Source organism: Alexandromys fortis, unplaced genomic scaffold, assembly GCF_014885135.2.
Source record: "Alexandromys fortis isolate MF-2015 unplaced genomic scaffold, M_Fortis_MF-2015_v1.1 scaffold_77, whole genome shotgun sequence".
NCBI lineage: Eukaryota > Metazoa > Chordata > Mammalia > Rodentia > Cricetidae > Alexandromys > Alexandromys fortis.
Window position 1 is genome coordinate 6,835,720 of NW_026067967.1, and position 12,009 is coordinate 6,847,728.

Below are 12,009 nucleotides of genomic sequence, written 5' to 3' on the forward strand. Positions count from 1 at the left end.
TTTCCTTTAATCCATTCTACTACTGGTTTTTTCCTAAATTTTTTTTTTTTTTGTATTTTACCATGATCTCAATATATAACCGTCAGTTGGGATTTTTTGTTTGTTTGTGTGTGTATGTGATTTTGTTTTGCTTTGTTTTTTAGCAGTCTAAAGGACCATACCCAGAAAAATTTACACAAGCATAGCTTTTGTTTTCCTGACTCAGGTTCTTCCTGGGGCCACTTCTGGTCTAATCATATTGTTCTTGCACTGACAACTTTTCAGAGATTTATTACTTTAGGTGTATGGATGTTCTGCCTGTATGTGTACCATGTGTGTGTCTGGGGCTTGCAGATGCCAGAAGAGGTCGCTAGAGCTGTAGGAACTGCAGTGATGGAAGGTTGTGAGCTACCATGTGGTGCTGAGAATCAGACCCAGATCCCCTGCAAGAGCAATAGTGCTCTCAACTGCTACACCGTCTCTTCAGCTCAAATTCTTGCATTTTTAATCCTGTACAATTTGTGTCTTCTAGGATATGACAGTTTCAAACTTAGCTCATTATGATAAAGGGATTCAAGTCAACCCCCACAACAAAAACTCCAAAGCCTCCTCTCCAACCAACAGAAACAACAGGAAGAGAGCTTTGTGGTCTCTCTTTGGCAAGGATTACACTCCTCATCAGCACAGAAATTACACAAAATAGACTATTATCCTTTAGCCCCTCAGAAAGTGTTTTGGGACCACAGCTCTGAGGATGGGGTAAAGTGAGGTAGGCGAACAGGAAGTTCTAGAGGCAAACAAACAAAAAGCAACCCCAAGGAAGACTGGAAACCTCTCCAAATTTGGTATATGCATAACAAAATAGTGTGCTTTAAAATAAGCCCTACCTCTCTAATTGCCAAGAAAGATGGAGGCTCTGCTGGCCAAGGACCTTTGCCAGTTCCATTCCTAGTGAAAGATCTCTATTTCCATCACTATCCACGTGTCTCTGGTCCAACTCTTGTTCCAGGACTCAGGAACCTGGGCATCTCAGCGGGTGCACTCTGGACTCTGACCCATGCCTACAGCGACAGTGTAACTGAGGTTCTCTTAGATTATGTTTTGGCATGTCTTGCTTTTATAAAAGGTGTGTTTGTTTAATGTTGGTCTTTAAAATGTACCAAGACTACCTAATGAACCAAATGCTTTTTGTTTGTTTGTTTGTTTGTTTGTTTGTTTGAGATCTCACCTTGAAGGTGTTCTGGAACTATGTAGGCCAGCTGGCCTTAAACTCACAGAGATTCGCCTGCCTCTGCCTCCCGAGTGCTGGGGTTAATGGCTCGCATCACCCTGCCAGGCTAAGGCTTCTTAATGACTATTGGAAAAATGGGAAAGTTGTTTTTATCAATTTTGCATGAGAAAAAAACCCTACTTTTCCTTTGAAGCCTTAGCTCAGGATAAAATCAATAGATACATGACCTTTCATTTATTTTTGTGACAATCAATTCAATTTCCTGACACTCAGATTAGACCTATCTGCCTCCCCATGAGACTTGACTGCTATTACTGACTTTTAAAATTTTAGATGCTGCAGAAGTTACAAGTCAGTACTGTTTTAATACTTGTATTTCTTCTCCTCAAAAAATGAAGGAGCAAATACTTTAATAAGCTTTATGCAAAACAGAGTTAACCTGACACAAGTGTCTGGGTATAGCCATGACCTCTCTGAGAACTGGAAAATACTGCACAATGCAAGAAGTAAAAAACGTCCAACTTCCCCTGGTAACTTCATTTAAAGTATGCTGGCATACAGAATATGGGTAGGCCAGATCACCAGTTAAATTTGCTAGATGCAAAAACAATAATAACTTGAAAATCAAAGAAAGCAAAACAACAGACTTTAACTGGTGAAAGACAGGAGCCCTGAAAGAACTCCCAGCCGGATGACAGACGGCCGGCCCCTTGACTGGCTGTGGGCCAGAGTCCGAAACAAACTGGTGGAGGTGAGAACAGAGCCCATGCACTGGCAGGTTGGAGTCTGCTTACGGCGGTCCAGCTAGCACCAAGGCAGATAGTGAGGGGCTACCCAGGCAGCTACAGCCAGGGCTTTCTTTTCCTTTTTAACATTAAAAAACCACGTGAGGTTAATATAATAATATAAATCAAAGCTGACACAGCTAAGTACTGGCTCACAGTCAACCATCTGGAAATGGGATTTTGTCAGTCCTTAATGACTTTGTTCAATATTTAATCAACAATTAGGAAAGGTATAATTAACATGCAACTCTTGTAAAAAAAGAAAATAAAAAATATTAACTTTTTCCATGAATGACCAGCACAGACTGTTAACCTGTTAAGAAATGCCCAACTTCTCCCACTCCAGAATATAAATATACACCCATCAGTTTCTCTGTAAGCATCTTAGGTCACAGACAAATGAGATAAAGCCAGGAGCTAAAGAGTCAACAAACCGATACTCATTCTGTGCGGCTGAGTCATCCAGCTCTTGTGATGGGCGTGGTGTCTGAATGTGCATGTCTTTGGGGACTTCTGGACCATCTTGCCAGAACTACAGCAGGTGCTTTTGTTTCCTTGATAGAAGAATTCATCAGTGCTTCCTCTGAGGTTCAAACATGACCATGGGCCAGATCCCAAAGAGAAACTGTGGAGACAGGTGAGGACAGGATGAGAGGGGGTCTGCACGGTAACACATGTTAGGCTGTTAGTATGAGCAGCCTGAGCACAGCAAGGGCCTTCCTGACATCAGCTCTCAAAATCTACTTTCAGTTCATCTATGCAAATGAAGTAGGCATGTAATCTGTAACTCCTAAAGGAACTGGGGGGCAGACTTGTGTGCACACGCACACATGTGAACACAGTGGTTGTGCAAGTCAGAAGAGGGCACTGGGTCCCCAAAGCTGGAGTTAGAGGTGGTTGTGAGGCATCTGACATGGGTGCTGGGAATGGAACTTGGGTCCTTTGAAAGAACAGGACATGCTTAACTGCTGAGCCATCTCCCCAGCCCCTTAATCTTCAAGTCTTAAAATAGTGCTGTAATGTAGCTACCAACAGCTCCATTCTGTTGAGGTAACTCAGGTTTAAAGAAGCTGCTTCTCTAAGATCACAGAGTAGGAGATGGAGAGCGAACACTTCAGAACTGATGTCTGCTGCCCTCTACTGCTCCACAGCTCTGTTGTCTCTCACATCCACTTCATCTTCTACCACCACCCTGCCTCACAACAAGACTTACCTTCACTTTTGGCCTGTATCTCAGGTAAAGTGTTCTTGTATATAAACTGTAAGAAAAGTGGAAAAATTTCTTAGACAAATCAACTCATAGACTTCAACTTCAGGTGTCTGTAGTTTAGGACCAAGCATCGCCCCACGTGGTTGGTATCCACCTTTGCAAACGCAGCTGGAAGCATTAATTAAATAAAGGCATGAGAAACCCAGAGAGTAACAGTTTCGTTGGTGTCTGTCTTTAAAGTGAGTCACTGCTGGAGCTGAGGTTAGACCAGCAAAGCAGAGCACACGGCAGACACTGGGCTGTCAGGAATACACTACAGTTTTATGTACACTACACTATTTAAATGCATTGGAATAGTGACAAATGTATCGTGACCACAATACAAAACATAATTTTCTATTTCTAATAAGAATGTAAACGTTGCAAGAACCTACTTGTTAAATTTGTAAAACTTAGTGTGACTGTGCTACATTTTCCCGTACACGAGTCCCTCAGTTTTGTTTCTCACGCACCTTCTGGTCTTAAAGAATACATGACTACACAATTTCCATTCTGTAGTCTGACCTTCAACCTCCATCATTTGTCCCTCAAGATCAGACTCAAGCCACCATGAATTTCTGGCTCAAAGAAAAGTTTCTTTCTTCTTTCTTTCTTTCTTTCTTTCTTTCTTTCTTTCTTTCTTTCTTTCTTTCTTCCTTCCTTCCTTCCTTCCTTCCTTCCTTCCTTCCTTCCTTCTTTCTTTCTTTCTTTCTTTCTTTCTTTCTTTCTTTCGGGGGGGGGGAAGTTCTGGTTGTCCTGGAACTCACTCTGTTGGCCTCTGCCTCCTGAGTGCTGGAGTTAAAGGTGTGTGCCACCACCGCCGAGCTTCTTTTTCCTATAAACATTTCACTTTGTTCCCACAAAGATTCTGAGGCTAACGTGCCATTGGTGAAGTCATGACCAAGTACACATCCATTCATTAAAGACATACACTGGTTGCTGACTACATATTAGGCATTATTCTCACATCTGAAAGGTGGCAACGAATAGGTAAGTCCCTGCTCAGATGAACTTATACCCGGCTGGGGAGGAAGATGAGTAAATACAAACGTAACTCATCATAAACAGTTTGAGGGGTAACAGAGACAGCTCGGCACTGGTGGCTCATAACCATCTGCAGCTCCAGTTCCAGGGGACCCGATGGCCTCTGCTGGCCTTTGCAGGCACCAGGCACACACATGACACACAAAAATGTGTGCCAGTAAAACATAGTAAAACAAACTAAAAATATATGTGCAGGCAAAGCAAAATAAAAGTAAGTTTTTTTTAAATCAATCACAAATAGATGATTTGAAGGAAGATAAGGCCTAATAACTGGGAAAAGGATGCTATGGAGGTATGACGTCCATTTTTGCCAAAAATGTCTAATCATAAACAGTCTCAAAGAGAACAAAGTGATAACCAAGTTATTTCCAGAAAAGGAGCCTTCCACCCTGAGAAGGTCTGGACTGAACACTCTGGGGCGTGAATGGGTCTCGTGGAACTAGTCAGCTGTCAGCCATCTACTTCTGGAGTACACACGAGGGAATCCGCAGCTCCAGCTGCTCCTGACCTCATGCACATGGCACACACGACATAATGTGAGAAGGGAAGGAACTCTTTTTTTTTTTTTTTCAAGGGTTTCTCTGTAGCTTTGGAGCCTGTCCTGGAATTAGCTCCTGTAGACCAGGCTGGCCTCAAACTCACAGAAATCCGCCTTTTTCGGCCGCCTGAGCACTGGGATTAAAGGCGTGCGCTACCAGCATCTGGCTGGGAAGGGAATCCTTATGGTCACCCCGTGCAAAGGCAGTGCTGAAATGCTGATTCTGTCTCCAACATTTTATATTTACACCTTCCTTCTTGAAGCATAAAGTCAAAAAAAAAAAAAAGGCAAAACTCTTCCAATACTACATCAAAAAGCCTTTATTTCCTACCTGAAAAGAATGTGAAGATAAGAGCCCAGGCCAGTTAAAATATGCCACCATGCATGAAACTGTGTCGTGACACCAAGGATAGGGGGCGCTCTCTTTCGGAAGTTCCTGTGTGGAGAAGGGGAGGGCACTTTTATAACTGAAGATATGTTACACTTTGAAATATTGTAAAATATGGAAATTATTTAAGTTCCGTACACTCACTGTATTGTTTTCTAAAAGGGTATTGTGGAACAAACAATACTTCCAAAAGGTTCATGAAGAAATTACTCAAATTAATGCAGAAGACAATTTACTGACCTCTGACCTTATTAACTTTAATGTATTTAATTAATTAATTAAAGGTTTTGAATAGTCTTACCCAGAATGCATCGTTCTGTTCCAGGTAACCAATAAGCCATGGAAACTGTTTTTAAGTAGTGCTTTATTACTACTTAGGAACAGCTACTTTCTGGAACTCACTTTGAGAAACACGAATGCAGTTAGCTATCTGCTCAGGAAAGAACACACACGCACTTCCTTTCATCTCAGTATACCACTATATAGCTTATAAATTCTTTTAATATCTACAGTTTCACATCTAAGTGCTTCTTTGAGGAAGTGGTCATTAGCAAAACTGTATGTGGCAGGAACTTAAAATTTGTAGATTAACATAGTTCCCCAAGTAAGTTACCTGAGTCTGGGTGGGTCTCAAACTCTTGATTAAACAAGTATATATCATACTAATATTCACTAGAGAAGAATACCAATGTGGAAAGCCAACTTGAGGCCACCCTACGCAGTTAGTAGGTCACACCCAGGGATGGCTACCCGCTCAGCTCTCCTAGGCATTTTGCTGAATATTTCTAGTTCAGAAGCATGCATCTAGATCTTAGTTTCCCAGGGTCTCAAGCAGTCTAGGCTAGCTTTCATGTCTTGAACCTCCTACCTAGAGTGCTGGGATTATGGGCATACACCACCATATCCAGCTTGATCTTAGTATTTAGTATATATTTATTTGTCTATATTCACATAACTTTTTAGTATAGGGATCTAAGCAAAGTATATATTTACTTATCTACATTTAAAGTTCCACATGTACATATACAACAGGAATTATAGAGAATTTCAAACACAGGCAAAGGTATGCAAAGTAAGAGCCATATGTGGTGGTGGCATTGCTTGTGATTCTAACATTGGGAGATGGAGACAGGATGTAATGAATTCAAGACCATCCTTGGTTACTTAGTGATCTCAAGGCCAACCTGGGCTATATGAGACACTGTCTCGAAAAAAAAAAAATCACCCTCCTCAAAAGTAAGCTAAATAATAATCCTTACAATTGAACTTCAATAATGATCCAATTACGCTAAATCCAAGTCATCTGAACCTTCATTATGTCTCTCTCCCACATTACTTTGAGGAAAAGTCTAGACATATTTTATCACTAGATATTTCAGTATATGTCACTGGAAAAACTTCTTTAAAACATAGCTACAATACTATTTTCATATCTAAGATACCACTGGCTTTGGTTTTTGGTGCTGGTGACCCAGTTCAGGGTCTCGTGCATATCAGACAAGCGCTTGACCATCTGAGCTGATGTTAGCGCCTATAATATCTCTCTCAAGTCCTTTAATCTTAGGCTATACCTCCCTCCTTCTCCTTTCCTGTAATAAATCTGCAGAGACCAGGCCACACAACTTCCAGGTTTCTAACAGTCTAAGGCCTTGCTGATTGATGCCGTCCTTGGCAAGGTTAACCTGCATTCCAATGCTTATGCTTACTTCATGAAGCAGATTAGGTCATTTTCTTTTCTCTCTCTCTCTCTCTCTCTCTCTCTCTCTCTCTCTCTCTCTCTCTCTCTCTCTCTCTCTCTCTCTCTCTCTCTCTTTTTTTGGTTTTTCGAGACAGGGTTTCTCTGTGGTTTTGGAGCCTGTCCTGGAACTAGCTCTTGTAGACCAGGCTAGTCTCGAACTCACAGAGATCCTCCTGCCTCTGCCTCCCGAGTGCTGGGATTAAAGGCATGCGCCACCACCGCCCGGCTCTCTCTCTCTCTCTTTTTTTTTTAAAGACAGGGTTTCCTTGTGCAATAGTCCTGGCTGTCCTGAAATTCACTTTGTAGGCCAGGCTGGCCTTGAACTCACAGAGATCTGAACGCCTCTGCCTCTCAAGTGCTGGGATTGAAGGCTTGTACCACCACACCAGTTTTCAAAGATACAGTAAATCTGTGATTAACTGTATAGTTTTTGATACACACATACAAAATAACCCAAGATTATAAAATATTCTGAAGTTTGAACTTTCAGGCAATGTAAACAGGTATTCCCAGAGTTTAATTTTACTGTGCTATACAGTGTCAACACTGGTAAAATTCATTTTAGGACACTAAAATGCCTACAAAATTCTCTGCTTAATATAATGCTTCCAAAATTATTTTCTAGGAATGAAAATATATCTCACCTCAGTGAATCACAGAAGATGTTATCTACATTCCACAATAAAAATCCCAACAAAAAGACAGTCAAGGACGTATAGCCCAGTCCTCTAAGCCATGGATAAACCCTGCGGGGGAAAGAAAAGCAAAATGACAAGTCTTCAAGTCCAGATCATGTGACAGCTGGAAATCATCATTTTTATGAGAAAGAAAAGTCCTCAGGAGACGAAGAGCAAATCCATTTATTAATTTAATGTCTTTGTCAAACATGTATTACATACTTTAAACAGATTTTTTTGAGGAGGGTCTTGCTATGTTCAGGCTGGTCTCAAATGTCTGGGCTCCTGCACTTCTCTTGCCTCAACCTCCCAGGAGCAGCGACTACAGCAGCTCACCACTGTGCCTAGATAGTTGCTGAGCGGTTAGCTATTTAAAGGCACTGGAGAGAATGGTCCATCAAGACTGTTAAGTATATGAAGGAGACAGCCCGATATACTTGCCCAACAATTTTTCAGTGATGGGATTTCTTACTGATGGGAGAACTACTAACATTGAATCATATTCTCTGCCAGGCACTGAACACACACACACACACACACACACACACACACACACACAGAATATACTAATACACCTGGAACTGTCTATGTGAACTTCTTTGGCCTGCTTCCCCAGTGCTGTGATTAAAGTATTCACTGCTATGCCCAGCAAATACCACATTTTTTACCAAAAGCCTGAAAATATTTTGATTGTGATTTTTTTTAGCCTGTAGACAAAGCTGGAAAACTGACACCTTAATGACACTAACTTTTCTAACCTGTAAGGGAGCATCTCTCTCAGAGGGAGCATCTCTCTCAGAGGGAGTATCTCTCTCAGAGGGAGCATCTTTCTCAGATGGAGTATCTCTCTCAGAGGGAGCATCTTTCTCAGATGGAGTATCTCTCAGAGGGAGCATCTTTCTCAGAGGGAGTATCTCTCTCAGAGGGAGCATCTTTCTCAGAGGGAGTATCTCTCTCAGAGGGAGCATCTTTCTCAGAGGGAGTATCTCTCAGAGGGAGCATCTTTCTCAGAGGGAGTATCTCTCTCCATTTACTTAGAACTTTAGTTTCTCAGGAAAATACTGTTGTTTCTAATGCACAAATCTGGAACACTGTCCAAGGATGGAGTTGTGTGACAAGAATTCTGAGTACTTCTGAGAAAACAAGACAAGGGTCTTACGAGCTCAGTTTCTTCAAAAGCACACTGTTCTCGGAATGTGTTTCTGCAGCTCTCCCTGGTAGTGGATGGGAGTGAGTTTCCTCCAGAGCACTCATCACCACTGGCTACTGCTGTCTGTTTACATGCATCTATGGATGTCTTCGCCATGGGAGGCTTCTCCTGTGACTGTACACTTTACTATGTGACTCTTGTGCACGCTTGTGTTAGCCTCAAACACCATGTTAGACAGAACTCCCATCAACAATTCTGAGTAAAATGGTGATACTATAACAACCTTATTTTATTTTAGCTACTATAGGAATAAAAAAAAACCACATTTTAGGTGTGCTATATACTACAGAATTTATAGGCTAAGAAAATTCCTTTTTACTACTAATTGGTAAGGTCTTTTTAGATTGCGAACATGTGTTGAATTTTACAGGACACTTTCTGTAAATATACAGTTATGTAGTTTTTACCTTTTATTTTTTAAATATGGTAAATAGTAAGAACTGATTTTTTAAAAAGATTTTTTGTTATGGCTGTAAATATTTACATGTAAATAGTGATTTATTTTTATGTATTTATCTATGTTTTGAGGTTTTTGAGGCAGGACAGCCACGTAGCTAAGGTTACCCTAGAACTTATATAGTTGATGACTTTGAACTCTTGGTCCTCCTGTCTCTGTCTACCAAGTGCTAGGGTTAAAGGTATGTGCTACCATCCCTGAATCAACGGTGTTTTTCTAAACTTACCATAGCCAATCAACAGCTCTCACGAGTAGTACAAAGCAAAATTCTTCAGTGGAATGAAAGGAATGTCTTTGAGTATCCAGGCAGCAGGGCGTGAGGAGAGAGCAAGAACTCCATCAACATATGATCCATGACCGCTTGGTACAGACTAGATTCTGGAGGTACACTACCCATACAGCTCAGGGTATGAGGATAAAATACATAAAGTTCCCAGAGTATCTGTGTCTGATGTCATAGGCTTTACGTTCAGCCTGCCTGTGTAAGCTATCATCTGAGAATGGCTTTCTCTTCTCCCTCCCTTAGGAACTGCCGTCAGCTCTCCCCTGGGTTGTTCTGTCTTGAATCCCATGCTTTCTTCCTTTTTCTACTGTTCTCTTTTTGGTGAAACAAATTTTCTAGTAGGAGAGTGTTCCTGACCAACAGTTTACTGGATATAAATTTCTTTTGGAAACTTTAATATATGAAAACATACTTTTCTCCACACCTTATTGATAGTTTGATTGACTGTAGAACTCTAGGCTAGAAATTTTTCTTCAGAAATTCAATGGCACTGGTCTACTGTCTTCAAATTTCCAACATGGCTTTTGGAAATTCAAAACCACTCTGATTTCTAGTTATGTTTCTCAAATATTTCCTAGGCTGTGTTACTGCTACTTGTCTGATAATGAAAATATGCTGTCACACACGGTGAGCTTCTTGGCTTAGGATGTTTCTTTCTAGGTCAATTTAATGATGTTAGTAGAAATCTATTTACCTTCCAGTTTTGTAGATTTTACTGAATCTTTTCCTTGTGCCTTTATGCTTTTAAAATAAAGGTTTCTATTGTAGTCTTAGTGCCAGGTAGAAGCAAAGTAGATGTCAATACCTTTAAATACCATGTGCTTTGGTATTTCTACCATTCATTTCCCTTCAGGTTTACTATAATCATGATTTCTAGTTTGTTGTTTTGAAGCAGGGTCTCATGTAGCCCAGTCTGGTCTTGAGCTTGCTATGCAGCCAAGGATAACACTGGACTCTGGATCCACCTCCCAAGTGCAGGGGTTCCAGGCGAGTGCCACCACATTGGGCCTTTGATTTCTAATTCTTGACATTGAAATATTAGTTCAGTACTTCTAACTGCCCCATGCCATCCTTTCTGAGCTGGGTTCTCACTACACAGCCTTGTCTGGTCTTGAACTCATAGATACTCTTGCCTCTGCCTCCCAAGAACAGGGATTAAAGGCGTGTGCTGCCAAACCTGGCTTCCCATCTTTTTCATTTTGAGAGAGGGTACTGTTAGTAGCCCAAGCTAGCTTCAAACCTGCAGTCTTCTTGCCTCAGTAGAGGAAACTTTTAGTATCTTCTTATTTCATGTAGAGAGATTTTGATCAGCTCCTTTAATGCACACCCTTCACTGTGTAAGTAAACATTACAGACTGACAGAGATCTACCGATGGCACCGTTCATTTCCCAGGAGAATTCTGATGACAGGTACTACAGACCTGGCTTCCTAAGGCACTTCAACCTCGACTCTATTTTGTCTTTTCTTCCACATTTTGTTAAGGAGGGGAAGGCAGTTCTTGAAAAATCACTTCAATTTCTACCTTCTAAACTGCACAGTAAAGCAGATATTCCAGATGAACAGTGAGTACCCTCTGCACAAAACTGGACAGTGTCTACCCCACTTGGTAATGCGGTATGGGAGCAAACGTGAACAACTAGCCTCACTACATTTCTTCACAAATTCTCAATGGAGTCGTGTGTGTGTGTGTGTGTGTGTGTGTGTGTGTGTGTGTGTGTATAAAACCTAAAACTTTAGACTGAAGTTACCATCTTATTTTACCGGAGGGCATTTGCTTTTAGTGTCTTTCTGGTTCTAGTTCATGTGACATGGTGATGGAAAAAGAATTCAAATTATCCAGGTTTTTAAAAAATCATTGTATATGTATTTATTTTGTGTGTGCATGCATACAGGTGTACACATGCAATGAGTACCAGGGTATACATGCGGAGGTCAGAAGCCAACTCAAAGGATATGGCTCTCCTTTTCCACCATGTTGAGACGGGGATTGAACTCAAGTAATCAGGTTTGGCAGCACCTTTACTCGCCGAGCAATCTTTTAGGCCCTCAACTAGAAATCTTTGTTTTCTGTTTACTCTGAGGCTCTTGGTACTAAAGATATCAGTGTGCTAGCATCTTCCAGGCTTCCAGCCAACTCTTATACACTCATTTATCTCTACAGCTTCTTCTTTGAGCTTGATGCTCTGGAATGCTTATGCCTTTTTAAACTAGCTAAGTTTATTGTGTTTTATTCAGAATTTTTTAGTGTTTTGTTAATGAAGGAATTTTAAGATCTCAGTCACATTTGAAAACAAAATTTAAGAATTTCTATTTGATATTAAGAACCTTTACACAGAAGCATTTTTCTGGGTTCTAGGGATTATCAAGTTAACTAAGTCTTAAGAAGCTCGCAATGAACTCAGAGGAGGGGGTACACTCCTTTAAATGCC

At 40.9% G+C, this 12,009-nt stretch overlaps 1 protein-coding gene across 2 annotated transcripts in view; it reads right to left on the reverse strand.

The window, feature by feature from the left end:
- Acer3 (alkaline ceramidase 3) overlaps positions 1 to 12,009 on the reverse strand; it is a 68,386-nt gene continuing 56,377 nt past the window's right edge. For both annotated transcript variants that reach the window (XM_050154487.1, XM_050154486.1), the window contains 4 exons: positions 7,597 to 7,698; positions 5,158 to 5,262; positions 3,209 to 3,254; positions 1 to 2,620 (listed from right to left, as the gene is read on the reverse strand). In XM_050154487.1, the coding sequence (XP_050010444.1) occupies positions 2,567 to 2,620; positions 3,209 to 3,254; positions 5,158 to 5,262; positions 7,597 to 7,698 (307 nt within the window). In that variant the 3' untranslated portion in view covers positions 1 to 2,566. The remainder of the gene's footprint in view (positions 2,621 to 3,208; positions 3,255 to 5,157; positions 5,263 to 7,596; positions 7,699 to 12,009) is intronic.